Here is a 27,754-nt window from a genome sequence, read left to right as displayed (position 1 = left end):
CCGTCCCAGATGTAGGCATTCACCCTACAGACGTACACGCTCAATTGTGAAAAGGTATGTGTACAAGAATGTCAGCATTAAGACAGGGAAAAAAAAGAGAGAGAGAAACAATCTAAATGTCCACCAACAAGAAATCAGTTAAATAGATGATGGGATATTTAATTCCTTTGATTAATATTTATTGAATGGTTACTACATACCAGACACCATGCTGGGTGCTGGGAATACTTGGAAAAAATAGAAGGCAGTTAAAAACAATGAAGAACAGTGATGGGTGCTGATATAAATTGACGTCTAAGATACAGAGAGAGGAACAGCAAGTTAGTATAAAATATGTTTCTTTAGATTCAGTTTCAAGGAAACAAAATCCCTGCCTATGTACCCTTCCCCACCCGCTCCCCCCCCACATTAATATGCAAAGGAAAAACCTGGAAGGAGAAATAAGAAAACTGTTAATAGTGGTTACCTCCGAACACTGGAAAAAGGGGTGCAAGATTTACCTTTCACCTGATACTCTTCTGTATTATTTGATTTTATTTATTTGTTATTGTGTGCCTGTATTGCTTTATATGCTTTCAACCCACAGTCAGTCCAGTTGGCTCTATTCTCAGAAGTGTCCAGAATCAAACCACTTCTCCTGGCCTCCACTGTGAACATGCTGGTCCCAACCACCACTGCATTGCCCTGGATATTGCAAAGCCTCCTCCCTCGCCTGTCTTCCTGTGCCTGCCCTTGACTAACAACCGTGCATTTTCAGCAGGGCAGCAACCAATCCCATTTTCAAAAGTCAGGCCATGTCACTCCTCTGCTCAAATTCCTCCAGAGGCTTCCCAGCATGGAGCGTAAGCAAAGTCCTTTCTAGGTTCAGTAAGATCCTAACGCTCTGGCCCCACCTCCACCCCTCTTTCCCTTGCTCAGTCTTGCTTTAGCCACACTGGCTTCTATGGTGCAAAAACCATGCCAAGCAAAACCTACCTCAGGGCCTTTGCACTGGCTGCTCTCTTTTCCTCGCCCACCCATACTCTTTAGGACTCTGCTCAAACGCTGCCTCATTTCCAGGCGGCCCTCCCCAGCCCCACCAAAGTCAAAGGGCAAGCCCTCCTCGACTGACCTGGCCTCGCCCACCCCTCCCCTGCCTCACTTTCCTCCTTAGCACTTGTCACCATTTGACATAACATTGAAACACACATCTCTCGTTTACCATCTGTCTAGAATGAGGGCGCGCAAGAGCAGGGACTCCTGTCTTGTTCGCTGCTGTATCTCCAGCCCCTAAAACAGCGTCTGGCACAGAGTAGGCACTCAATAAATATTCAATGAATGAACTAATCAATAATATAATACTAACCGGAGAATACAATATACTACTGATCATAGCAACGATGAAAAACAAATCCAGAAAAAGATCTTAAGTCCCAAAAGGAAAACCTAAAAATAAATAAATGAATAAAAATTAAAAACAAACACGTTTCTAGCCATAGAGAACAGGGTGGAGAAACGCTCAAGGACAAACTAACACGTAAACAAGTAGCCTCCGGCGTGGCACACAGCGGCCCGCTTGTTCTAAGCTGTTGCTCCGCACATAGGACCCTTTCACGGAGTCCAGGGAGTAAAAAGCAGCTTGTATGAATGCAGTACAGTGAGAGTGAGTAACTGAGGAGTAAAACCAGCCGGTTTTAACACGCTACAGAGTCAGTCCCAAAGCCACAGACTATTTCCGGGTGTCAGGCAAGCCCACGCCCTCCTGAGAGAGCCAAACCACAGCAAATCTGCCAACCCCACGCTTGCAGGCTTCAGGAGCCCTGCCTGGAGCTTGGCCCTCGCCCCACCAGGCACCCAGCCGACAAGCGACTCGGCCAGCGTTCAGAGCTGGGGTTGGGGTCTCCAGGCCCCAGGAGCACACTGGGCCCTTCACCTTTCTGTGCCTCAGAGTTTGCTGGAACATTCGAGTTTTCCTTTGCATCTCATCTCGCCAGCAATGGAAGGCTTGGCATGTGCTGGTTTGTTTAAACTCTCCCTCTCGCCCCGCCCATATAAAGTCACTTGAGAGCAAAGACGTCAAATCCAATGACATTTATAGGAGGTATCCAACCCGTGGACTTCACCTAACCCTCCCCAGCACCGTTTCATGACACGGTCCCTGCAAACCACACTCAGGCCAGTGGTTCTCAGTTGGGGTCAACTTTGCCCCTAGGGGACATCCGGCTGTGTCTGGAGATATTTTGGGTTGTTGCAACTGGGAAGGGGGCGTCACTGGCACGCAGTGGGTAGAGCCCAGGTACGCTGCACAGGACAGCGCCCACAATGAAGTCCAAAATGGCAGGAGTGCCTCGGCTGAGCAAGCTTGGTGGATGAGCAGGGTGAACGAGGAGGCTGCCCTGGGGAAGGGAGACCCTGAAGTAACGGGCAGACGGGAGGCAGAAGAACTGATGAGACCCGGCCCACACTCCGCCTGGGGGCTACTGAGATGCTCGGCGTCCGGCCGTCTAAGGAAGCTGTGTGGGGTTCTTAACCAGGGGCAGTTCCACTGCCCGGGCTAGCAGGAGAGCCTCATCTCCCCTCCCCTCCCCTCAAGAAGATGCTTTTCCATTAGAAGGAACTGTGCCTGCCTCTGCCACTCTGCTGACCACTCGGGAGTCCAGGCAGACCTGGGCTTTGCTTATGTGGCGACAACACAGCCTACCCTGTCCCGCGCGAAGGCAGACGTCCCAGCCCACTCACAGGACGCAAGCACCTGGCTCAGCTGCCAAAGACATCCTGGTATTTTAACTAATGCTACTTCCCTCTCTGCAAAGAGGGAAGCAGCCATCCGAATAGAGGAGGAAGAGTGTTCCAGAAAAAGGACAAAGCAAATTCCTGCATGGGGAGACAATGTAAGGAGACTGAAGGGCCCTTGCTCCTGGGGTCTCCTCCTGACACAAGAGAGAAAGCGGGGTGGGGTTAGTGTTTATAAGTGACAAGGGGACATCATCACCCCAGCCTCTAAAGAGTCCAAGGAGGCAGGTGACGTGGTTGCTTTAACCAGTGGGGAAACTGAGTCTCAGGAGGCTGAACACCTTCTCAAAGGTGATGCATTCAGTAAGTGAAGAGGCCAGGATTCGAACCCAGGACCCTGGGCTCCTTCCAAAGGGGGCAGCTGGCCCTTGCCACTAGCTGACATCTAAAGGCTCAATGCAGTTTTACCTTCTAATTTTTCAAGAATCTTTCAAACCCCCTCCCTGCCTCCCAAAACCCCGTGGGCCAGTTGGAGAGGCCACGAGGAGGCCTGTGTATGAGTCTGGGTCTAGGATGATGTCATGAGAAAGTTACCTCCTGGCACCCCATAACCAGTGCCGGTTGTAATTGGGGCAGGGAGCGTGTGGCAGAGAAGTCGCTTTAGGCCCCTTGTATAGCTGCAGTTTCTTTCTTCTAGCATTGAGCTGGCTGGGCTCTTCCTTCTCAAGACAATAAGACTGTCCCACGGTCCTCAGCCCCACCCATCTGGTGCCTGCACCACAGCTAACTTGAGTTTCCCATCCAGTCCCCTTCCTTTCCGTGGATAAATAAGAGCTATAGTTCCCAGAAGAAAATCAGAAGGGGTTATTATTATTAATAAGATGTTCCTTTTCGGAAAGGCACTTGAACCCAGCAGGGAGGGTTGCATTGAGGTTGGAGCTGGGACTCCACCTCTCCAACCTGCCGGGAGGGGACAGCCCAGTTCCCCAGCCAGAACCACTTGGACTGGAGAAACGGCCACGTGCTGGCCCTCCCAGGGCCTCTCAGAGGCAGAGGCGAGGTGGTGGCACTTTTGAGAAATCAGATTCAAATGCTAAGACAGTTATATTTCCTGGAGGTGTGACAGAGAATGAGAAAAGGAGAGTTTGCAAAGGCCTTCCCTGCTGGCAGAAATAGCCTGTTTTCTCTGTCTGCCTGTCTGCTCTGGGGTTACAGGGAGGAGCTGAAGCCCTGCCCTCCCTGCCTTGTCAGCCTAGACCTTGGTCCCTCCCGGGTGAAGGAGTCCTTCACTGCCTCAGAGCCAAGACAGACACAAGGGTGTGAGTGACAAGACTCAGAGCAAACTGGCCCCTGCCTGGGGCATCTTTCTCACACATGTGGGTCCTCTCGTGCTTTATTTAGCACAGTGGTATTGAGAATGTTTACTTCTCGATTTGGTTTTGGGGGGAGGTTGTCACAAATAGAATGACAGCTCTGATCCTCTGCCCAGAAAAATGCTCAGACACCCACAATTGGGCATTCAGTTTCAAAAGAATCACTGCTCCCTCCCATCCGTTCTGGGACCTTCCCTTGGTTTGAAGACCCCCCACTTTATCACAACAGGACAAGAAATGACAGTGATTCACCCTGGGAAACCCCACTGGCAGTGCTATGTGAGGAAGGGGCTGGAGGCTCCGTGTCCAGGCCCCGAGGAAACAGAGGCCACTCTCCTAGGGGAAGCTGAGGACACTTTACCAAGAGACACTTTCTAAGGGAAGCCGACAAAGCAGCTCCGGCCACAGCAGGGAGCTGTTACCACCTGATCCGTGTGATCAGGTCCTGGAGAGAGCAGTCGTAGCTATGGGACAGGGCAGCCCTGCAGGAGCTGTGGCCCTCCCAGGCGACTCAGCCAACCCACAGAAAATGACCCCATCCCACTGTCCCCACCTCCTCCCATCTCTTGCCAGCGCCTCCCCTGGACCGAAGCAATGAGAAGTCCACGCTGATGAAATCCATCAAGGTCAGCCTCTGGGGGCCGAGGGAAGGGAGGATGGGTGGAAAGCGGATCTGAGGAGGGTGGGGACAGAATACACCCAACACGTTTCATCTCAGCTGAGACCTAACATCCGAGGTGGCATCAGCAAGAGGGTGCGTGAGCGAGACGTGGGGCTGTTGACCTTCCACACGGAGCCTGAACTTCCCGTGGCCAGGAATCACGTGGGGCTTATCTGACTGGCTACGGTGAAGTGTCATCTGAATCCAGGTCTGCCACTAACGTGTTGGGTGACCATGAAAGCTGTGGAGCCACTCTGGGTTTTTCCACGTGTAAAGCACAAAGGTGAGCCCTGAGGGGCAGGGGGCACAGCAAACGCTGCAGGAGACGGAGGTCTGGCTTCAGTCCTCCCTCTGCCATTCAGGAGGGCTGTGGCCTTGAACCAAGTACTTAACCTGTCAATGCCTCAGTGTCTTCTCCTGCAAAGGAGGGGAACGCGAGCCCCTTCCCCAGGTGCTGCCATCACGATTAGATGAGACGATGCATAAAAAGCGCTTAGCAAAGTCCTAGGTGTGGAGCAAACATGCAGGTGATGTTGCAGAAGCAGCATCCAGATCCTCTCTGGTTCCTAAATCCTCCAAGTCTGGGCTCTGGGTATTGATTTTGATGTCACTCCTCCACCTCGACCTCCGTCGTGCTGCTATTTTATGTGAAAGTGAGTTTCTTGACTGAATTACCTCGACAACTAGAACCTTCAAACCCAGCCTGAACATTCTAGGCTTCGAATCTTCTCTTTTTAAGCTCCTGGGTTCACACCGCCCTGCCCGAAAACCTCACGGAGCAGACAGACTAAGCCTCAAAGGTCCTGGTCCATGTGCTATGGATGCCAAACAGCTGCAACGCCTGCTCACTGAGCCTCCAGCCTGTAATTCGATGCAAATCTGGCGACACTGCCATGTTGCTCAGCTGGTGGCACTGCGGGCTTCCCCTCAGTGCTGGAAGTTGTGTGGGCAGGTGCTCTTCAAGAAGATGCATCTGCTGGAAGGGAAACGTGAGTGTCTCCTTCTCACTGTGCGACCACTCTGCTTGCTCTCTGCAGGGGGACCCTCCCGCTGCATGGAACCTCGGCTCCGCACCTGGAATTCACTCCGTACGGACGGATAATTCCAAACCCGTCTGCTGGGGTTGGCCAAGGGAGTGATCTCTACCTCTGTCTCTATCTCTACTTATATCTGTAACTATACATATAACTATATCTGTAGCTATATCTATATCTAAATATTATCTATGTCTATATCTACATTTATAGCTACATCATATCTGTATATGTTCTATATCTAATCTATCTCTCTATACCTAATCTCTATATCTATCTAATCTATATGTAGCATATATATGTTATTTGTATACATTACACATACATGCATTATAATAATATATGCACTATAATGCATATATACATTAGATATAGATATAGATTAGATATAGGTTCAGATATAGAGATATAAATTAGATATATTGATATAGAATTATATTTTCTAATGTATAATATATGACATCTAATGTATAATGGATATCATAATGTATATATGTATTATGTGTATACAGTCGTCTCTCAGTATCTCCGGGCGGATTGGTACCAGGACCCCCATAGAGACCAAAATCCATAGACGCTCAAGTCCCTTATATAAAACGGCATAGTATTTGCATATAACCTACACACATCCTCCTGTATACTTTAAATCATCTTTAGATCACTTATAACACCTAACACAATGTAAAAGCTACATGAATAGTTGTCAGCATGTGGCAAATTCGAGTTTTGCTTTTTAGAACTTTCTGGAATTTTTTTCCAGATATTTTTGATCCATGGTTGGTTGAATCTGTGGATGGGGAATTCAGAGGGCTGACTGTATACACTGTACATCACATACACATTATGTAATTAAGTTACAGATCTATAACTACGTCTACATCTCTACCTCTTATACTTATCTATCATCTGTATCTATTCTCTATCTATATTTAATCTATGTCTTAGCAACATAGCAGTGAAGGAGACGGTGCTTCATCTGTAACCTGGCTCTAATCCAGCCTCAACCACTTACTGACTGTATAACTTTTACAGGAAACTCGGTCTCTCTGGGCCTCAGTCGGCTTGTCTGTAAAACGGGGCTAAGATCTATACCTGCTAGACTGCCAGGTCCAAATCCCGGCTGCTCCACTCGTTAGCTGTTGGACAAGCAGCTTAACCTTGTTATGCCTCAGTTTCTCGTCTGTAAAACAGGGATGATTTAATACCTCCCATCGAGGGCAGCTGTGAAATCTGAGTTGAGTGAATCCATGTAAAGAGCTTACTTAGAAGAGCGCCCAGCCCATGTTACCAGTGCTTAGTGGATATTGGCTAAAAGTACTAAATTTACAAATACACGTACAATGTGCAGTTCTTGGCTCATAGTAAACTTATAGTCAATGTATGTTGGTCATTATTGACAAGAGCAATAGTTTGAAGTGTTCTCAGTCAACAGCTAAACTCAAACCTTCCATGTCTTGGGAGAAGTCATCTCCCACGGAGAACAGAGGAATAATGACCTCAACACGATCTATTTTTCGAAACGGCGCATGTGGCTACACTTTGGGGAACTTGCCGGCTATTTATGGAATGTTGCATCACTTCGTTTGCCCTGAGTCATACAGACTAGAGAGGTACCATGGCCATAGGAAGGCAAATCCTCCCTGAGAACGTTTCTACTGCCAGGTCCAGCCTCCCTGCCTGGCAAGCCAAGTCCTGGCCCGGGCAGTGGTCCAGCTGGTCACCTCCCTGCCCCACCTCTCCCACCAGGTCTAATTAAAGACCCAGCAAATCAGAGCCAGAGGAAAAGACCGTGGTGGAGGGATTTGGCTTGTCCCAAAATCAGCCTTGTCTGCTCTGGAGAGGTTCTGCTCCCCCAAAAAGGCTGGTGGGAGGAAAGCAGATGGGCTGAGAAGCAATTTGGTCTCAACGTCCTCTCAACAGATGCCGGGCACCATAAGAATTAATGGGCTGGAGACTCAGGTAAGAGCCATTCAGAAGCTCCCTGATCACTCCCCAAACCGCTCTCCACGGAGGAAAAGGTTAATCGAAGCCCAGAGCAGGAAGCGAGGCGAGGAGACAGCAATTGCTTTAATCCCGGGAGTGGGGGAAGAGCTTCAGGAGAAAGAAATTTGCACAGAAGAGGTTGTGGTCTGCCTCTGAAAGAGGAACTGGGCCTTGAAGCCGAGGTTTTCACAAGCCCTGCTCTGTTGGTCCAGAAACATTAGCCCAACCCTCTCTGAACTCAGCCACGTAGATGGGCTTTTTAATTTTTTTTTTTTAAATGCTGCATTTTTCTCCAAATGCTGTTGGGCCCTAGCATCTCTCAGAAAACTATCTCTAAGAGGTGTTTTCCCTTTTCCACACACTGTACACATGCTCATACGCGTCATGAGTCACGACCCTGCGTGCAGTCACTCCCTGGCAACTCAGACCCAGAGGCTTTGGGGGATGGAGGTGTCACGGCCAAGAGCCTGGAGGCGGAGGTCTGATATTAATCAGAGAGGAGGATGTGTGAACATAAACAAGAGAACACCAAGGAAGCAACAAGTTACGCCCTTCTACACTGTCACAATTATGTGGCTGGGACAGTCTGTAAAATAAGCTGTCCACGTAGCAAATGAGGTTATACCACCACTTCTTAACCTTGGCACTACTGACATTTGGGGCCAGATAATTCTTTCTTGCATGCATGGTAGGGTGTTCAGCAGCCTCCCTAGCCTCTACCCACTAGATGCCAGTAGCACTCCCCAGCCCCCAAGCTGTAACAATCAAAAATGTCTCCAGACGTCACCAAATGTCCCCAGGCGTGAAGGTAGTAAATTTGCCCCAAGTTGAGAACCACTGGTTTAGACTCAGGCTTCAGTTCAGCTGAAAGGGAGCCAGCTAATTAGCTAATGATGACTATTAGCTGATTTCTCACATAAGCCCCATTATCACAGCACAACATCGCTCAGGTCAGAAGTTCCCTGTCAAAATGCTCGCCGCGGGTGTTAGTTTGACTGGATGGCCCCAAATTTAAGCCCCTTTTCCTCTGTCCCACCCCCTCAGTCCTTGCCCTTCACCGTTGTCTGATAAGGTAATTCCTTATTCATCCTGACGTTCTAATGACACCAAGGCATTGAAGGAGCTCCAAGGAGCTAAAACTTTTAATTGATTCTAAGGAAAACTGGCATTATTTTTACAAGAACCCAGATACAATATGCAAAACTCTCAGAACACAATCACTGCCATCTCTTTGCCTGGTTAACTCTTCCTACTGTAAGCTCTCAGCTCAGATGCCACCTCCTGGGCTTAAAACTCACCTCCAGAGAGAAACTTCCCTGAACATCTCCCCCTTGTGGCACCCGGTCACTCCCACTTACAGACACGCTGGTCTTGTTTTTGTTCACTCATTACTCCCTGAAACCATGGGCATATTTATTTGCTCTTAAATTCACTGTCTGACTCCCCCAAACAGAATGGGGGCTCCATGGGCAAGGTACCTTCTGTCTTGTTCACTGCTGTACATTTAGCATCAAGGCCTGGCCTCTTCCTGGACCCCAAACTATTTATTAAATAACCAACTGGATGAATGGATGAATTTCTCACAGACTGATTTCCTTCCACCCACTACTCGTTTTCCTCCTGAGTTTTGTTCACAATCTTCAATGACCCCAGCATCATCTTTAAATAATGTGAATGTAACTCCCTCCCCTTATACCCCCAGCTGGTTGATCAAAGAAATTCAAGGACCTGGCTGGTTGTTGAAAGCTGAGCAGTCAGGAGTTTTCCTCCTGATGCCCCTGATCTTCAGGTCCTGAGAGGAATCTCAGCGTAAAGGAAGGTTTGCTCCCCTCCAAGTACAGCAGACCCAGATTGACAAATCTTTACTGAAGAGTTCCTTTATTACAACTCCCAGGGGATCTCACTGTTGGAGCGGAGGCCATGAACTAATTGACAGTGAAGATGTTGGGGGAAGGGGTGGCAGGAAGGGAGAGAGAGAAGCTAAAATTAAATAACGAGAGGCCTTGCCAATTGGAATGAATTCAGAAATGATAACCATCTTGGGGATCAATGAGAAAGAGAGAATCAAATAATGAGCATTCATATTTACCAAAACACTACTGATGCACAGGGAGATGTTTCATTTTTGTTGTTTTTAAAATAAATTTTCTACTGGGTCCACTGCTTAAACCCTTTTACCTACCAGCCTTGTGGCAAAACTATCGGTCAAAGAATCACTCATCATGTAAAGCATTATTATCTATTTATTTATATATCCACCCACCTATCATCTATCTATCATCCCTCTACCTACTTATCTAAGTACATCTGCGGATACTTGTACAAAGCACTATCCATCCATCTATCTATTTATCTATATTGAACTTGGGGTGCATACATCAAGCTCGTCCCTCCAGCTTTTCTGGGCACCAGCAAATCTTTCTAGGCAACTTTTTTTTTCTGGAAAAATAGGACAGAGGTTGAGAAGATAGATTCTGATGTCATATGGCCCCAAGTCTGACACTCACCAATGCCAGGTCCTGTGTGACCTTGGGCAAGTTACTTAACCTCTCTGACCCTTAGGGTCCTCATCTGGAAGTTGGGTATCATGAAAAGACCTATGTAGTAACGGCATTTGAGGATTCAGTGGGAGAAGCCAGTTCTTGGCAAGTGGTAAATATCAGTAAGAGTGGGGATCATGAAGATGCTGCTCACCAAATTCAAATTCCTTTCAGACACTTTTTTTTCATCTCTAGGTCACTTGGTCCCCCGGTAACCACCATCTGCAGACTAGAAAAGTATTCACCACTGCAAGTCAGGGAGTCCTCGGTACCCACCAGGGGCAACCTGCTTTGGGAAAGCTGACACCAGGGATGTAAACCTTACTCGACTTCCTCATCCTCTTAATCTGGCCGTTAAGCAGAGAGAGTCCTGCTGATGCCAACAGATCCGAAGCTTTGCTGTGCCAGTGGCAGAGCATTAGAGGAGGCCTCAGCAGCCAAGCAATCCAACCCCCCCAACTCAGAACAGCTGCCCGGGGACAGACGCACTAAGCACCGGGCGGGGGCTGATGCAGTGAGTACTAGGGAGAGAGGGAATGCGTGGAGGGAAGGGTCCCTGGCTGGCCCAGTGTCCCTATGCAGACTGGGCCCTGGGCAAGCACGGCACTGAAGCATGACGTACGGACACGGCTCGCAGTGAAAGCTCAAATTCAGGCCCACCCGTGGCACCTGTGCTCCAGGATGGAGCAGGTGATGGCTTTCTTGGGAGCAAAGGGCACAAGGGGAGGAAGTGGGAACTGACACAGGGCTCAGAGCACATCCACCGCTCACCTCTGCACGGCTGGCTCTTCCAAGCTCGGCCACATCTGCCACCTTGCTTGTGCCATATGGGTAATATTTGGGGTGCCATGTCCTGCCAGAGAACCTTTGCCTGCCCCTCTCATCTGACCTGCCTGCAGGCAGCTGAAGAGGATCCCATCCTGAGTCCCACGATGGGCTGAGGCCCAGCACAAAGTCAGATCTGGCCACGGGCTTGTGCCAACAGTTACAAAAAAAAAAAAAAAAAAATCTGTACTTTGGTTGGGTTCCAACGTCTCTTTAACGTGGGAAATCAGAACTCGGGGAAAGAAAACAGCATCCTACGGCTCCCCAAAGACCGAGCTCCAGATGAGACTGATGGAGTGTTGTTTGGAGACATACTGAGTCATCTCCCCAGTGCGGTGGCACCAGTGCAGAGAGCCGGCCACGTGCCACAGCTGACTGCGTGCGGACCGGGGCTCAGGTCCCTCAGGCCGATGGATGTGACTCGGGGAGAGGTCACTGTGTAGGTAGGGGTGTGAGCTGTCACACCCCAGAGCCAGGGCATGTGACTGTTCTTTCCCATGGAGCTTTTGAAGGGCTGGTGGGGCGAGAGATGCAGCAGGGCCAAGGACAGAACCATCCAGAACCATCCAGGCTGCAGCCACTCCACCTCAGATTTGGCTTCCAGAATTCTGGGTGCAGACTATGTGCCCAGGGGTTTCCCTGAGTCTAGTAACTTTTCCTTCTGGGGACAGACTGATAAAGAAGAGAAGGGCCAGCATTTCAAAAACCCACCCTGGACGTTCTCTCGAAATACGTGGGGAGAGACACGTTTCCCAAAGTGTGGCACACATACCTCTGAGAGGACGTTGCAGTGATTTTAGAGGGCACCCAAAGGAGCTTTTCAACTGGATTAATTTAACATTCAATGTTTTGCAACACAATGTAACTGGCACATCAAACTTGTGATTTCACCAATATTATTCCTTGAGACAGCATTTCTCAACCCTGGCCCTACTGCCATTTCAGGCATGGTAATTCTTCCTGTGGGGGCATCCTGTGCCTTGTAGGATATTCAGCAGCCTCTCTGGTCTCTACCTATTGGATGTCAGTAGTAAACCCCCCTCCCTCCCAGCCCGCCAAGGTGAGATAACCAAAAATGTCTTCAGACATTGCCACGAGTCCTCTGGGGCTCAAAGGTACCCCTGATCGGGGATCATTAGCTTAGGGTAAGTCTACTTCTGAAAGTAAAATATGTTCATTTCAGGGAGAATGTATTTCTAGGTGACTTGGCACAGGTACAATTCACATTTGCCCAACGTGGCCGAGGTGACAGGTGACCGGCCGAAGTCTGGCAAAAACCAGGGTAGAGGATGGCCAAACAGGGACTAAAAACCGGGCGTTTATCCCCTCAAAGTCCCACCCGCTGCTCCTTCCTGCCAGCTTTGTTGTCTGGTCGTCCCTGAAGCCGACGTAAGTAAGTGTGTGTGGGGAGAGCGGGGGTGGGTAGTGAGAGGCCAGAAGAGCCCAAAGAAACCCTGAGAATCCACTTTCCTCCCAACGTCCGGCCTTTCTGATGAAGGAAGGAGGAGCGGGGTGGGCTTGTGCCTCATTCCCGTGGGGAAGGCAGGGCAGAGGTGCCCGTGACGAGGGTGAAGAGTAGGGTGCAGCTGGTCCCAGGGTGCGCAGGAGTCACCGAGGGGCCCTGAGAAGCTCAGCCACGTTCGCCTGTCTGACACGCTGTCAGCTGTGGGGTGCTGGCGGCATCCACCCTGGCTTCCCTGTTTACTGTCTGACCAACCCACAGAGCTAAGGAAACCATCCATCCAAAGATACACCCCCTTCAAGTCCCGTCGGAAAAGCACCGTGCTACTGGTTTAAAAAGCTAACATTCTTGTTAAACAGCAGAAACTAACACACCACTGTAAAGCAATTATACTCCAATAAAGATGTTAAAAAAAAAAAAAAAAAGCTAACACTCACAAGCACTTAGCACATACTGATGACGTCACAGACACCCTGTCCTTTCCTCCTCACCACAGCCCTGCAGGGCAGGCACTATCCCTGTGGTAATAATATTCCAGACGGGGAGACGGAGGCCAAGCAGTTCAGTGACCCCTCAGGGCCAGAAGACACAGCTCTGGGGCTCTACCCGGGTCTGCTGGGCTCACAGCTGCCCCGCTGTCCTAGCTCCCCGGAACACAGAAAGTGGACAGTAAGGGCCATTCCCTCCTTACAAGGCCCACTGGTCACCTGCCCCCCGCACAGAAATGCCACCGTGATTCACATTCCTCAGAATGGCCCATCGCGCAAGCAGACACAAGCACACAACTAACTGCCCAGGGAGAAAGTTCTCCAAACCCAAGGCATGAAAGGGCAGCCATCCCCCACTGCATGCCTCCTCTCTGCCTTCCCTCTGCCCCTGCATTCACCTCCTCGTGACTGCTGGGCGGAAGCAAAGGGCACAAGAAAACTCAAAAGAAACAGGTCTGGTTCTTCCCATGGTGCTTTCAGAACCTGGGTACGGGCATGCGTGCACACACACTCATGCACAATCAGCTGGTGTGTGTACACATGTGGGTGCACGCACATATCCCAACCGGGCAGGAGGATGGCCTTATGTGTCCGTCCAGCCTTTCTGAGTCCTGGAGCCAAGAGGATGCACGAATGCCCCCTGGAGAGCTGGTCCGGGGACATCAGTGCAGAGAAAGTGACAAACACCACGGGAAGGTACTCACCTGGGCCTCCAGGGTGATCACAGGGCTTGGTTGTGCGGCCTGTGGGAAAAGAGGAGAAAACACACATGAGCGGTGGGAGAAGTGTAACCTACTGCCCCGTCATCAAGCAACCCCACAGGGAAGCTGGCCCCCCTCTGTCGCCCCCATTCCATGTGACAGGAGGACAGCCCGGCCCAATCTCCCCCCCACCACACCTCCTCCCACACCCACAGGATGAAGGAGGTTGTAATCTTTCATTAGGCAGATACAGGGACACCCACATGGAGATCGTGCACAACCATGAAGTGTCAGCGTAAAGAAACAAGAAACAAAGGCCCCTCGCCGAGTATCTCAAAGCGTGTTCAAATCATTGATGTGAAGGAGAAGATGGGTCCGTAAGAGGATTAGAAATAAACCTGAAAGAATATAAAATCCCCATTAGGGGCAAGGCCGCCACTTTGTGTCTGATCTTGGAAAGAATGAGGGAAGGACTGAGAGGAAAAGAAGAGCTTAATTCCTGGTCTGTGTGGCACATTCCAATGGGCTGGGGAAGACTCCTTTCAGCCGAGAGAAGGCCAGAGAAAGTCCCATTCATTCACTCGCTACAAAAGCCAATTGACTGGAAATGCTTGGTGGTAATGCCTCGGGTCATTAAACGTGAACGCTTGGGTGGGGGGCAGGGTGGGTACGGAGGAGGAAGGGGCAGCTGGGGAGGACGTAATGGTTTTCAGCAAGTGGATTCCAAAGAAAACAGGAAGCTCAGCACATAAAGGCTATTTTTGTCTGGACTAGGTCAGCTCTGAGCTGCATCATCTTGGATTCCTGATTCTGGGAAAGTAACCTCAAGCTGCCTCTTACAGAGAATGGGCGTAATTTTACGGCCCCTCAGTGCGAACTCAATTGGAAGCTTTGCTTTATCTGAGCAGATTTTCCAACACAGGCTTTGAGGAAGCCGTGCAAATTAGCCCCAGCCCACTGGCCTCTGCTGTGAACAAGGAGATGTAGGAATCGCACCCTATTTGTTTGTCTGTGAACGGCTTATTTTACTTAGCATGATGTCCTCAAGGTTCATCCATGTTGTCACAAAGGCAGGACTTCCTTCTTGTTTGAAGGCTGAATAATATTCCTCTGTGCATATACATACAACGTTATTTTCTTTATCCATTCACTTGTCAATGGACGTGTAGGTTCTTTCCATGTTTTGGCTATTACGAATTTGGCTGCCATAAACATGAGAGTACAGATTTCATGATTCCACTTATATGAGGAACCTAAAATTAATTCTCATAGAAGCAGAGAGTAGAAGGGTGGTTGGCAGGGGCTGGAGGGAGAGGGAAATGGGGAGGTGCTATTTATCGGGTACAAAGTTTTGTTCACACTAGATGAATAAGCTCCAGAGAGCTGCTGTTCGACACAGAGCCTAGAGTTAACAAACTATATTGTACACTGAAAATTTTGCCCAGAGGGTAGATATCATGTTAAGTGTCCTTTCCACAATTTTAAAAAAAGGAAGTGTAGAGAAATTGGAACATCTTAAACCCCTACCCTAGGTAAACTGTCACTCACTTTCTTGCTCACTTCTCTTTGGTACCTAATTGTGATGAGCGCCGGAAGCCTGACCCCGGGATCATTTTGCGTTCTGGTCTGTACTGACTTTTCCTACAAGACGAGGGAATCCTCTCTCCCGATTCCAGTTCTAATTCCCAGCACTTCTCCAACGGTGCAGCTCAAAGACTGCTGCCAAGAGAACGTCTCACTCTAATTTTCACATTCCACCCTGGCACTGAATATTCCTCGTACTCAGGAAGAGGCTGAGGGGCATTTTCGCCCCCACGTTGCAGCCTTGGCCCATAAAGGAACTTGGAGAAGTCTTAAGAGAAACACTGCAGGCCTCTGTCTTCAAACCCTTACTAGCTCCTTCTCAGGGGGAAAGCAGTGGCAACTATGACGGGGGAGAACCTTCACTGAACCACTTTTTTTTCCAGTGAGGTTCATTATTTTAGCATCCCTCACGAAGCCCCCCAGCCAGCTCCTGTATCACTCGTATGCGGGGAGAGTGGACCCTGTACTCCCAGTTTCCCTGTGTCAGGCAAGCATGCTGGGCAGGGCCCATTCTAGTTGTCAGGAGGCAAGGCCATCATCCTGGTCTGTGCCGGGCAGTGTGGGTCAGATCCCACCATGCTGTTCAGTGAGTGAGAGCAGGCAAGTCTGTGCTTCAACTCAGAGTCAGTCTCTGTGTGTCTGTCTGTCCCTCTCTTTATTCAGATCCCACCATCCAGATTCTGACTAGAAGAGAAGAAGCTGCTTCTCAGACTCAGACATTAGCCTCATTTTTAAAGCCAGGTCCTTGCAAAGCATTGCACAGGGTGTTGGGTGCGTGCCCAGATTAATTAAGCTGTACTTCACAGCCCATTTGGCTATTGTTTGGGGATTACTCTTCACTGCTCAGAATCCCACTGGGTGGGGTGGGGTGGAGAGGGGAGAATGCCATCCTGAACCCCTATGAACAACTCCACTGGAAAAGACCCTCCTGGGAAACCACAGGGAACCTCTGACAACTGTGCTGACAAAACCCACAGCCTGATCCTTGGATACAGCGCCGCACCAAGTCTTTATTTGGTGTTCCGACCGAGATGGAGACCCTCTGGGCTCAGGGTCAGGGGACTAATATTCATTAAAAAGCTTCTGAAAAACAAAAGCAAAAATGCTATCTATTTAGCATGTTAATTACCTAGCCAAGAAGAAGACAAAGTAACTCACAAATGGCCATGTCATTGACACTTGGGATTCACTTGCCAAGAAAACTGTGTTCCCCTCCTCTGTGCACCTTTGAAATATAAGACTCTCCCTACAGAGGCTCAGTCCAGAGGATTCAAGGTATGGCTGTACCTCTGTGAGGTCTTTCAGTAACATCCTCCTTAATTGGAAAGGCTAACGAAGTGGAACCAGGTCAATGATGCTGTCTGCCTAATCCATCCTGTCTGTCTAAATTGGGACTCTTTGGTTTACAGTAGAGTAAACTCCTGTCTGTCAGAGGAAAGGCTCCCAGAGACCAAAGGGGAATTTGCAACGTGCTCGGATGCTACAGTGGAGTGCTTTTAGAATCTTAATGTGGGGACCGGGAACCAGGGAACCACCTAAAGCTAGGAAAGCCCTTTCATATCATCTACTGCAATGACTAGATGGAGGAAGTCAAGTGGGGAACTGGGTAGGTTGAATAAGTGGCCCTCGTTTTCACCACTCCCTAGATCCACACCCTCTGGTCCTGTGATTTTGCATTTCTTTGCCGAGCATGCTTCCTCATCCCTTGAACTTGGGCTTGCCCATTAGCAGTTACGACACAGTAGAAGCTTGAAATGTGCTTGCGTGATTGAGCATGACCTCTTGTGCTTTTGCCATCAGCACAAGAAGAATGTGCCCCAGGTAGCCTGCTGGTCCAAGGAGGATGAGAGACAGTCGGGGCAGACCCGATCCAATCTGCAGTTTGAAGCTAAGCACAGCCTAGATCAGCCAACCCCTAAGCCAACCTTCACACATGGAGAAAATATATGCTTGTTGTTTCCAGTCATTGAGTTTCAGGTTGATTTGTCATACTGCACCCTTGTGGCAGATACACTCTCCAAAGACTGACCCTGATAGAACCAAAACGTATTGTACAAACAGTCCAGCCTTGGAAACGAAATGATGCATACTCTCCCTAAGTCTGCAAATACATCCCAGGAACAAGAAATAACCAAACTGATAGCTATCATTTATTGAGGACCTACTACGTGCCAGGCTCCATGCAAGATGTACATTACACCAAGCAAAGAATTTACTCGACCATCAGGATCTTGTACTACTTATGAGTTAGCCTTCAGCACTCTTTGCTAAATATACCAGTCCTTCTGAATTTATTTAGATGCCATTACAACCACATTAATGGAAATCATCACTCAGAGTGCCCTTGCCCTGAGATAAAGACATTTTTCATTCTTTTGGTTTATTTGTTTTTTTTCTAAACTTTATCCCATGGGCATATTACTTGACCACAGTTCAGAACAGTCATGAATACTAGTAGTAACTAGTAACTTACCAAGTTACTTGTTAAGTAATGGCTAATAATTTGTTAAGTTCTTACCATGTTCCAGGCACTGGCTTAACCTCTATACATGCATCATTCCATTTACCACTGTAACAACTTTATGGTAGGTACTACCATTACTCCCATTATAGAGATAGGGAAACTGATGACCATAGAGATTGAATAACCTGTCCAAGGTTACACAGATAGTGTTGAAGCCTGGATTCAATCCCAGCGCCCCGCACTCAAGAAACCTGTGCTCCACTATTTTACACCAGCTCTATCTGAGAATATAGTCCCACCTTAGACAATGTAATCCTGCAACCTAGATAATGTCTATCTAAAGGAAGAATATGGCAAATGAAAGGTACCACCTTAACAACTACTGGAATCCTTTTTTAGTATCTGTATTTTTTAAAAAAGGTAGTGGACGTGGTTGATAGAAATCAGTACATGTGTCGTGACTAAAAACAAAATGCAGTCACTGTGCCACGGCAGGAACCATGCAGAGTCAGCCAAACCCGTCCACAAATGTTTACCGTGTTCCAACTCAGCAGCTAGCACTATGCCTGGCAGGTACCCTGAGGGAGACAAAAATGAGTTTAAAGGGACCCTGTGTGCCCTTCCATCCCAAAGCTGTTTAAAAAAGAGGCAAGAGCCTGATTACAGCTCCTGGAGAAATGAAACTTGTCTGCACCTCGTGTCTTGCTCGTAAGACCAGGAAGCCAGGCTCAAATACTTTCGAGCCCATCAGGGCCAAAGCCCTAATTTTAACAAGCAATTAAGCTTTCATAAAGAAAGCAGAGAGGAGGGAGAATCTGTTCATTTTCATTCCAGGCATGCATCAAACATTTCTGGCTTTCCTGGTTATGCTGAGACCTGCGTAAGCCTTAGTCAATGGAAGGGGCGTTCTCCTCCTTGGCTTTGATGATATCATAAGATAGCGTTTGCTCTTGCATGTTGAGTGATGACTTCGGTTGTACAGGTGAGACAATCCTGTGATTCAAGCTTTCTGAGCCAGTTTCCCCCTGAGGCCCATCAAGGCAGCAGATAGACAATGGGCCCCTATAGTACAGCCTCAGCACAGACACACCCAGGACAACACCGCAGAAGGCTGGGTGGTGCTCTCCCCGGAGCCCTCTGCTTGGCGATAGAAGGAGGAAGCTTCCACCATCCAGAGACTGGACCTTATTCTGGTCACTGTCAAACACCAGGTGCCTTGGGAAATGCAATGAGCTCTTCATGGGATCAAAAACTCAGCACCCTTGTCTGCTGGAGAAACTGGCTCACTGGAGACCACCCAGTGGAAGCTGAGTTTGGATGTCAGGCCAGAGACCTAAATGGATAAGGTCACTTGTACTGCATTCCGGCATGGGGCAGAGAAGGTTCATTCATGGGAAAAAAAGTGCAGGTTTGGGGTCAGCTCTGGATTCAAATCATGCATAACCACTGTTTTAGTCTGCTCAGGCTGCCGTAACAAAATACCACAGGCTACGTGGCTTACACAAGAGAAACTTATCTTCTCACAATTCTGGGAGCTAGAAGTCCAAGATCAAGATGCCAGCAGGGTTGTTTTCTTCTGAGGCCTCTTTTCTCAGCTTGCAGATGGCCACCTTCTGACTGTGTCCTCACGTGGTCTCTTTCCTCTGTGCATGAGCCTCTATGTGTCTCTGTGTGCCCAAATTTCCTTGTCTTACAAGGACACCAGTCAGACTGGATTAGGCCCCCCTAAAGGCCTCATTTTAACTGAATCACTTTTTAAAAGGCCCTGTCTCCAAATATAATCGTGTTCCCAAGTCCTGGGGTTGGCGAGTCAGCAGGTAACAACCACTTAGACTAGTGAGGTCCATAGCTTCTGTGAGCTTTACCTTTCTCATTTATACAATGTAAACAGGTGGGTCTGTATTCTCCTACAGAGCTACTGCAAGACAGTAAAGCATAGAGTATATTGTCTGGCAACTTCTGTAAGTGAAAAGGAGCACTGATAACAATTACACCAGATTAACAGGTGTAAACCTGGACTGTCTCACAGTAACCCAGATACACAATCACCTCCTGCCTTGAAAACAGGATACCACTGACATCACAGGTTGTTGTGAACATTAAATAAAACTCGCTATTTTAACTGTCTGGTCCCTGGGTTAAAAGCTCAAAGATAACCTTCCCTTTGTTTTCTTCTTCCAGGCTTATGAAGGCTAAGACATATCCCTCCACACCCAACCCTACTCAACCACAGTTCTTCTGAACTGAGAGTTATTGCAGATAACTGGACAGTCGTGAAACGGGTAAATTTACCTACTTCGTTCTGAATTCTTACTTTGTGCCAAGCATGTGAACTACTTGCAACTCTGCCAAGGGAAGTCTCATACTCCCCATTTTACAGATCAGATAACTGATGCTCTGGCAGGACAATTTGCTCTAAAACACAGATTTGATAAGGGATGGAGCCTGGACCAGTGCTCAGGTTTGTAAACTGCCAGAAACTGGTCCCTTACCCAATATCCTGGTGTTTCTAATAGCGTGAACTTACTGAATCAGCACGTCTGGGTAAGGATCCAAAGAATCTGCATTTTTATTAGATGCTCTTGGGGAAGTCTTACGCAGGCCGAAACCTGAGAACCCCTGATCATACCCCGAATAATACAAGACTGAAAGCATCCAAGGTGAGAAGGACAGTCAGTGAAAAACCAAAAATTTCTATTACGACCCCAACCTCTGATAGCCAGCCAGCCACCAAGTGTCTAACGCATGCTTAGGACTTTGGTGCTCGTGCTCTGTGCCCCCAAGAAATTTCATGATGGGTGTGTCTTAGCCCGTTCGGGCTTCTCTAACAGAATACCACAGACTGAGTGGATTATAAACAACAGAAATACATTTTGCACAGTTCTGGAGTCTGAGAGTCCAAGGTTAAGGTGCTGGCAGATCTGGTGTCTGGTGAGAGCTTCCTGATTCACAGATAGCTGTCTTTTTGCTGTGACCTCACATGGCAGAAGATTCGAGGAAGCTTTTTGGGGTCTCTTTTATAAGGGCACTAATCCCTTTCATGGGGGCTCTTCCCTCATGACCTAATCACCTCCCAAATGCCCCACCTCCTAATACCATGCCATTGGGAGTTAGAATTTCAACATATGAATTTTGGGGGGACACACACATTCAGTCTCTAGCAGGGTGGCTTCCACCCCTTCTTTTCTCCCCACTTAAATGGTGACGGTATCCCTCCTGCCCCAGAAACCCTGTCATCAACCCTCCTCCCTCCACCATTCCCTCCCAAGGGGTGTGTGACCCCTTCTCAACTCCTTCTCCAGATCTGGTCACGGCCATCAGGGTGTTCACACAATGGGGCTTTCTGTCTAGACGTCCCTGTGGGATGTCACAGCGAGCTTATCTCGCACGGCCGTGGCTCCTGAGATGAAGGCGGGGCACGTGCATGGCAGGCGGCACTGGGAGACCAGGGAGAAATGCCAAGGACACAGACTGCCCTTGTTCTCTGAGAAAGGCTGCACTTGGAATGTGAAACTGGCCAGCACCACACAGACTCACCTTGTTAGAAAATGCAAACTCCCCTTCAAATAGGACTCAGGGGAGAAAGCAGAAACCCCACAATGAGGGCAAGGGGACTCTCACTGCTTCAGAGAGACGGTGACAGATGTGGTTAGCACCTTAAAATGGGGTAGAATTTCCTCGCTCTGTCTGTCTCTCTTTTGTCTTAAAGGTTTTAAAAGTTTAGAGCCCTCTTTGCTCTTCTGCATTCCCTCCACATTTTTTAGTCCAGACCCCAGAAATGAGCAACAGAGCCTCAAAATGAAGCTCCAGCCCTTGGAGTTGGTAGTTGACCATCCCCAGCCTGGGAAGATAGGAGAAACCACAGACTCATGGAAATTCGGCAGTGATTTTGGTGTTTCTCAGCTCGGTGTGTATCTTTGAGCACAGACGGTTACCAAAAATCTAAACCATCATATATAACACTTTGTTCTGTGTGTGCCTACAGAGGTTTTGTAATTCTTTACAAAGTACACAGAATTACAGTTCTCAGAACTACAACGTTTTGAATACACCTACCTGAGACACTGGACATGTATTTCTGCCAGAAAGCAAAGCTCCTGGCTGTATGGCTGCTGCCTGGCAAACAACTGTACTGTCACCTCCCCCTTAATCATGCAGTTATCCTAGGGTCACACGGCTGATCAATAATGACAATAATCAGAATGGTAGCTAACACTGGGCTCATACTGAACACAAGACATTATCTTAAGTGGGTTGTAAGACTATCTCATTAAAACCTTACAACAACTCTTAGATTATTAATAGGTATTATTAGTAGATATTAATAGCCCCAATTTACAGATGGTGTAAGTGAGGCTCAGAGGGAAAGTAATTTGCTCAAAGGCATTCATTACTAAGTGGCAGAGACAGGATTTGGACCAGGACAGCCTAATTCCTGAGGCTGCGCTTTTGGACCACTAAATTACACTGTTTTCCAGTGGGACAACCACATGGTAAATCGTAATCACTAAACCACAGTTCATACTTTTGTGAGTTGCTGGCACTAGGAAGTCTTATGGAGCAGGGAATTGGATCACATGGTATTAGGAAATACCAGATCTTCCCATTTCCTTGTTGTGGATCTTCAGCTAATTATTTAACTTGTAATAATGATAATAATAATAATAACAATAGTAATAACCATCTCGACAGTCACTGTGAAGACTGACTGAGATGGCGTATCAGAGCCTTGCTCAGTCCTGGTGTTGAGTAGGCAAGCCACAAATGTTAGTTCCTCTTGGAGGACAATTACTGTCACTTTATAGTGTTCTGTTTTTCACAGCTCGAAGGCATTTCAGACCAGAAAGAAGGCATGCCTGCCACACACCGAGAAAAAACTGGGAAATGCAGGACAAGAGGTTCTGTTAGACCGTCCAGGGCTCTAGATCCTTCTGAGGCTGGCCATCTGGGCTCTGCCTGTACACAAGCCTTCCTGAAGCTCAGAACACAAGCCGCATCTCCAGCTCAGCCCAACAATTACCTTTTCCCAGGCACAGGCCACGCGGCACCTACCAATTTGGCACCCATTTGCTGTGGTTGCCAAGATGGCATGTGGCCCAACTGGAACCAATGCTGTCAAGTGTCCTGTAGACACTGTCCAGAGTTCCAAAGACACTATGCTCTGTTCTGCAGCTCCTGGGACTGCTCAGTGGGTTTTCTGTTCCACGGGGATCTAGTTTAAAGATTTGAGCCCCAGAATCTAAGACTGTGAATGCTGGAAAGATGCTTAGAGATGTAGGGTAGGTGAGCAGCAGCTTCTCTATAGGATGCCCAAGGTGGATATTACTCAGCAATGACTTGGCCTCAAATTTTCAACACGGCTCTATGAGCAGACACTACCAGTAGATTTCCTGCTTTCCAGTGAGATGAAACACATTTCTTGCCCTGACCTGAATCAAACCCATCATTTTCTGGTGAGGCATATGAGATCCAAAATGGGAAGTGGATTTCCTAACGGCCACACACCATTTATAGCAAAACCCAGTCTAGAATCCAAGTTTCTTGATAGAAAATCCTGGGTTCATCCTTTTTTGCCAAAATAAATGTCTATGTGTGTCCTTGCCCCCACCCCACCCCTTTTCTTAATTTCTTCTTCTTCAGTGCCTCACCAGAGCCTCTAACTAGGACATCTTTTGTTCAAAAGATAGTATATCCCAGCTCTGGGAAAACCGTGATTCAGCAGTGCTTTATGTCTGGAATGTTTCCAAGAGGCGCACACAGAACTGCTGATTCAAACTGGGGGAAAATGGATCCCAGGATGTGGGCACATGGTGATGGAGTGGAGAGCTCTACAGCGGGTACAGGGGGCGCATCCCCCACTCCAGGCTGTGCCTCGGAACAGGGGAGCCTCCTTCCCGGGCTGGAAGAGAGATGGCTGACAGGTGGGCCTACAGGAGACAGATGGGCAGAGGCTTCCTACAGTGAGAGTCAGGTTCAATGTCAGGAGGTTTCAAAGGGGTGGGACCTGGGGGGATTGAGTGCCCCCTTCCTGCTTCCCCAGCGTTTTCCTGTATTTCTTAATGCTCATGATGGTAATGAGGATGAAGATGACGGGATGGATGACAATGGCCATTAGGATAGCTTTCATTTAAGTCTTTATGAAGCACCCTGTTTAGCAATTTCTATGCGTTATTTCAGTAAATCCTTATTTCACCCTCACGGGGTGGCTACTACAGGACGCCATAGAGGCTGGAAACACAGATGATTTTATTTTATGCTCTTACCATTGGGAGATGCTCCTGATGACGTTATATATTTGCCTCTGTTTCCAGACTATGGATTTCCTGTAGTATTCCTAATTTAGAGAGGCTCAGAAAGACTTGCCCAAAAGCCAGAGCCAGGCCCATTTAACCTTCGTATCTTCTAAGTTAAAAAAATAAAGTAACCAAAATACGTGGATGTGGTATGGTTTGACCTACATAGTGCGCAATATCGTTTAAAAAAAAACTAGTTGCCAACATTTAAAAATTGGGTGATTTCACAATACCCAGATTTCTGGCTTTTCTTTAATGTCAGAAGATCCAGCCAAGTGGGTATGCAGGCTGGCATGGCTGCAGCTGGAGCTGAGTAGCTGCTACCTTTTTTTTTTTTTTAATTAATTAATTTTTTATTTTTGGCTGCGTTGGGTCTTCGTTGCTGCGCGCGGGCTTTCTCTAGTTGCGGTAAGCGGGGCTACTTTTTCTTGCGGTGCATGGGCTTCTCATTGCGGTGGCTTCTCTTGTTGCGGAGCACAGGCTCTAGGCACGCGGGCTTCAGTAGTTGTGGCACGTGGGCTTCAGTAGTTGTGGCTCGTGGGCTTTAGAGTGCGGGCTCAGTAGTTGTGGCGCATGGGCTTAGTTGCTCCGCGGCACATGGGATCTTCCCGGGCCAGGGCTTGAACCCGTGTCCCCTGCATTGGCAGGCGGGTTCTTAACCACTGCTGCTACCCCCTGAAGATGGGTACACACCCTCCTCTTGGCTACAGCCCCTACCCCGCCCACCTGGGCTGGCCCTAGAAGCATCTGAGTTTCTGACCTCCCACCTCTTAACTACCATACTTTATTTCTCCCACCAAAGGACAGTACCATTTTATCCACTGGACAACTTATTCTACATGACTCCAGGCTCACCCCAGATCCCACCAAAGAAAAGTTCAGGATGCCGGGACCTGAGAGAAGAAAGAGGAAAGCTCTAATAATGCACAAGTAAGCTGAGCACTACAGTTCATTCATTTACGAGCCTCTACCTGGAGCTCAATGGTCTTGACTTTTCCAGGGGGCGGTGGGCATCAGGCACAGCGGGTGGCGGGCGGGGAGGCTTCAGTGCAGAGTGCAGAACAGGAAGAGGTTATTAGCGCCCACTGTTTTCTTGCTTCCTGCACGGCCGCCGCGTGCAGCTGCCTGTGAACTGGCTGTTTGTTCCCAGCTCCCCTGGAAGGAAGCGCTCCCATCACCCACGACAACAGAGCTGGCCCAAAGAGCCAACAACGTGCGCGGGGGCTCCGAGTCCAGCTCTTCTTCTGTACAGGGCAACCCCAAAGCTGCCGAGACAGGAAAATGGGAAGAAAGCGCAGCCTGGCCTAGAGCATCCTGCGGGGCCCGCAGACAAAGCCCCAGCTGGGGGAAAGGGAGGAGGAGGAGGCCAGAGGAAGGGGATCCAGTGGGGCCCACCGATTCTGTACAATGAGCTCCTTTCAGCGGTGAATAGAGTACTCTCCTCGACTCGGTCTCAATGGCTTTGTTTCTGAAACGACCCATTCTACACCCAGAAAGCCAAATTGGCCAGACCCTGTGCCAAGGTCAGGAAAGAGCCTGAGATCCCCCAGCAAGCTGATAGTCAGCCCCCAGGAGATGACCACTGTGCTCACTGCTGCTCGGCTGAGCCAGCGTCTACAATGATCCCCTTTGATTTCTACGCTTTCCTGCACGGGGGCGGGGGTGGGGGCCCCTCACTCACACGCGTGACCTGTTTGGCATAACTGTAGGACCTATTCAGGATAGTAAGTGCTCTTTTCTCACGAACTTCATTGAGACATCTGTATGGAGGGAGGGGGTAGGACAGGATGAGAAAGGATGAGACTGGAGAAGCACGATGCAAGTTCAAGTCTGCCGTCTCAAGTTGACCAAATTCATGATGCAGTGGGACTCATCGCTGACCACCCAGCAGCAGCCTCTGTTTTTTCTTCTTTTTTAAAATAAATTTATTTATTTATTTTTGGCTGCATTGGGTCTTCTTTGCTGCGCACGGGCTTTCTTTAGTTGCGGCGAGCGGGGGCTACTCTTCGTTGCGGTGCGCGGGCTTCTCGCTGTCGTGGCTTCTCTTGTTGCGGAGCACGGGCTCTAGGCACGCAGGCTTCAGCAGTTGTGGCACGTGGGCTCAGCAGTTGTGGCTTGCGGGCTCTAGAGCTCAGGCTCAGTAGTTGTGGCGCGTGGGCTTAGTTGCTCCGCGGCATGTGGGATCTTCCTGGGCCAGGGCTCAAACCCGTGTCCCTTGCATTGGCAGGCAGATTCTTAACCACTGTGCCACCAGGGAAGCCCCGAGCCTCAGCTTTGTAGGCTCCTTGAGAACATCATCTTTGAGGGTTTATTGCACAGCGAGCAAACAGCAAACTGGGGGCCTATGGGCAGTTATTCAGCTCAGACGTGTTTTGTTCAGCGCGCATGATGTTTTCAAAAGAAGAATGCTGCGTGTGATGCCAACACTTAAAGTTCAGGAGGTTTCATGTAAAACTACAAAGCTCTGGCATTTCTGTGAAAATCAGAAGATCTGGCAACAGGGATTCATCATTTCCGTAAGGCGCTGACTGTGAGGATCTGGAAAGAGGTTGTCTCTCTTAGATGGGGCACGCGCCCTCCAGCTTGCCACTGACCCCTGACCTGCTTCCCTCACTAAGGCCGCCACGTGGCTGCTGTGAGCACCGAAGTTTGCAATCTCTAGTATATCGATTCCCAGAGCTCTCAGCAGAGGCCCTGGGGTTGGAGAGAAGGATGGGATATGGACTGGTTGTAAAGCAAACTTGGCTACGAATTCAAAATTCGACTCAAGAAATGTACACAAACACACACCCAGGAACCCTTGGTGAGGGGCAGCGTCCACACGCACGAATAGGGGTGAGGCTCTTCGGCTCTCCTCACTCTCTGCTATACACTGTTTAACAACCTGTCCTGTTTTCCAAGGCAATCTTCTCTGTGTTCATGTTTAACAAAGTCCTGGGCCTGCCACACAGACAGCACTGGGCAAATTCTTGTTGAATCAGAATCAACCGAAGCTCAAGTCATGTTGGGTTGGAACCTAAGAGATGCATGCTCCGGACCCAGCCCACTTAAGAGTTGTAGGATGTTTTCCTAACTGCAAGTCAAGACAAGTGCCTTGGGAATGAAAGACTGAGCAGAAGTAGATGAGCTCAACCTACTGGTTGGCTGATGTCTGAGATGATGAAGCAGAGAGGTCATCTTTATATGACACGCAGCATACTTGATATACATGTTATACAGCATAAGGTCTGTTGGGAAGATATGACATGTGCTGACATCGTAAAATGAAAGTAAGTTCCCAATGTATCCAAGGATCCAAAAACTCACCAGAAACAAGGCAGCCCTCAGAGTCAGGGCAGGTGAAGCATATGCTCTTGCAGCTTTTCTAGGTCTAAAAAGGTAGACTGAGATTTACTGCATCTGCTTCTGCCGTATGTAGCCATGACCATTTTCCAGCTCTGTATATGAGTGTGTATGTTCGTGTGCACGTATGTGTGTGTGCACACATGCAAACATTTTGTGAACATTCACATGCACGTACATGTGGTCTCTTCCATCCAAAGCCCTGCTAAAAAGCTGCAGAGGGATCTGTGGCTTTTGTTTGCCCAGCAGCCCTCATTTTGGGGAATTCCCCTGAGTCACCTCACTCTTGTAC

The 27,754-nt window shown here is 48.7% G+C and overlaps 1 protein-coding gene across 1 annotated transcript in view; it reads right to left on the bottom strand.

Annotated features, from left to right (window-relative positions):
• XYLT1 (xylosyltransferase 1) overlaps window positions 1–27,754 on the bottom strand; it is a 304,124-nt gene that overhangs the window by 204,584 nt on the left and 71,786 nt on the right. Inside the window, exon 2 of the mRNA XM_068565800.1 lies at window positions 13,783–13,821. Within this exon, the coding sequence (XP_068421901.1) occupies window positions 13,783–13,821 (39 nt within the window). The remainder of the gene's footprint in view (window positions 1–13,782; window positions 13,822–27,754) is intronic.

The sequence above is a fragment of the Eschrichtius robustus genome, chromosome 16, assembly GCF_028021215.1.
Source record: "Eschrichtius robustus isolate mEscRob2 chromosome 16, mEscRob2.pri, whole genome shotgun sequence".
Lineage (NCBI taxonomy): Eukaryota > Metazoa > Chordata > Mammalia > Artiodactyla > Eschrichtiidae > Eschrichtius > Eschrichtius robustus.
Note: the sequence above shows the minus strand (reverse complement) of the source record. Positions and strands in the feature narration are given on the sequence as shown.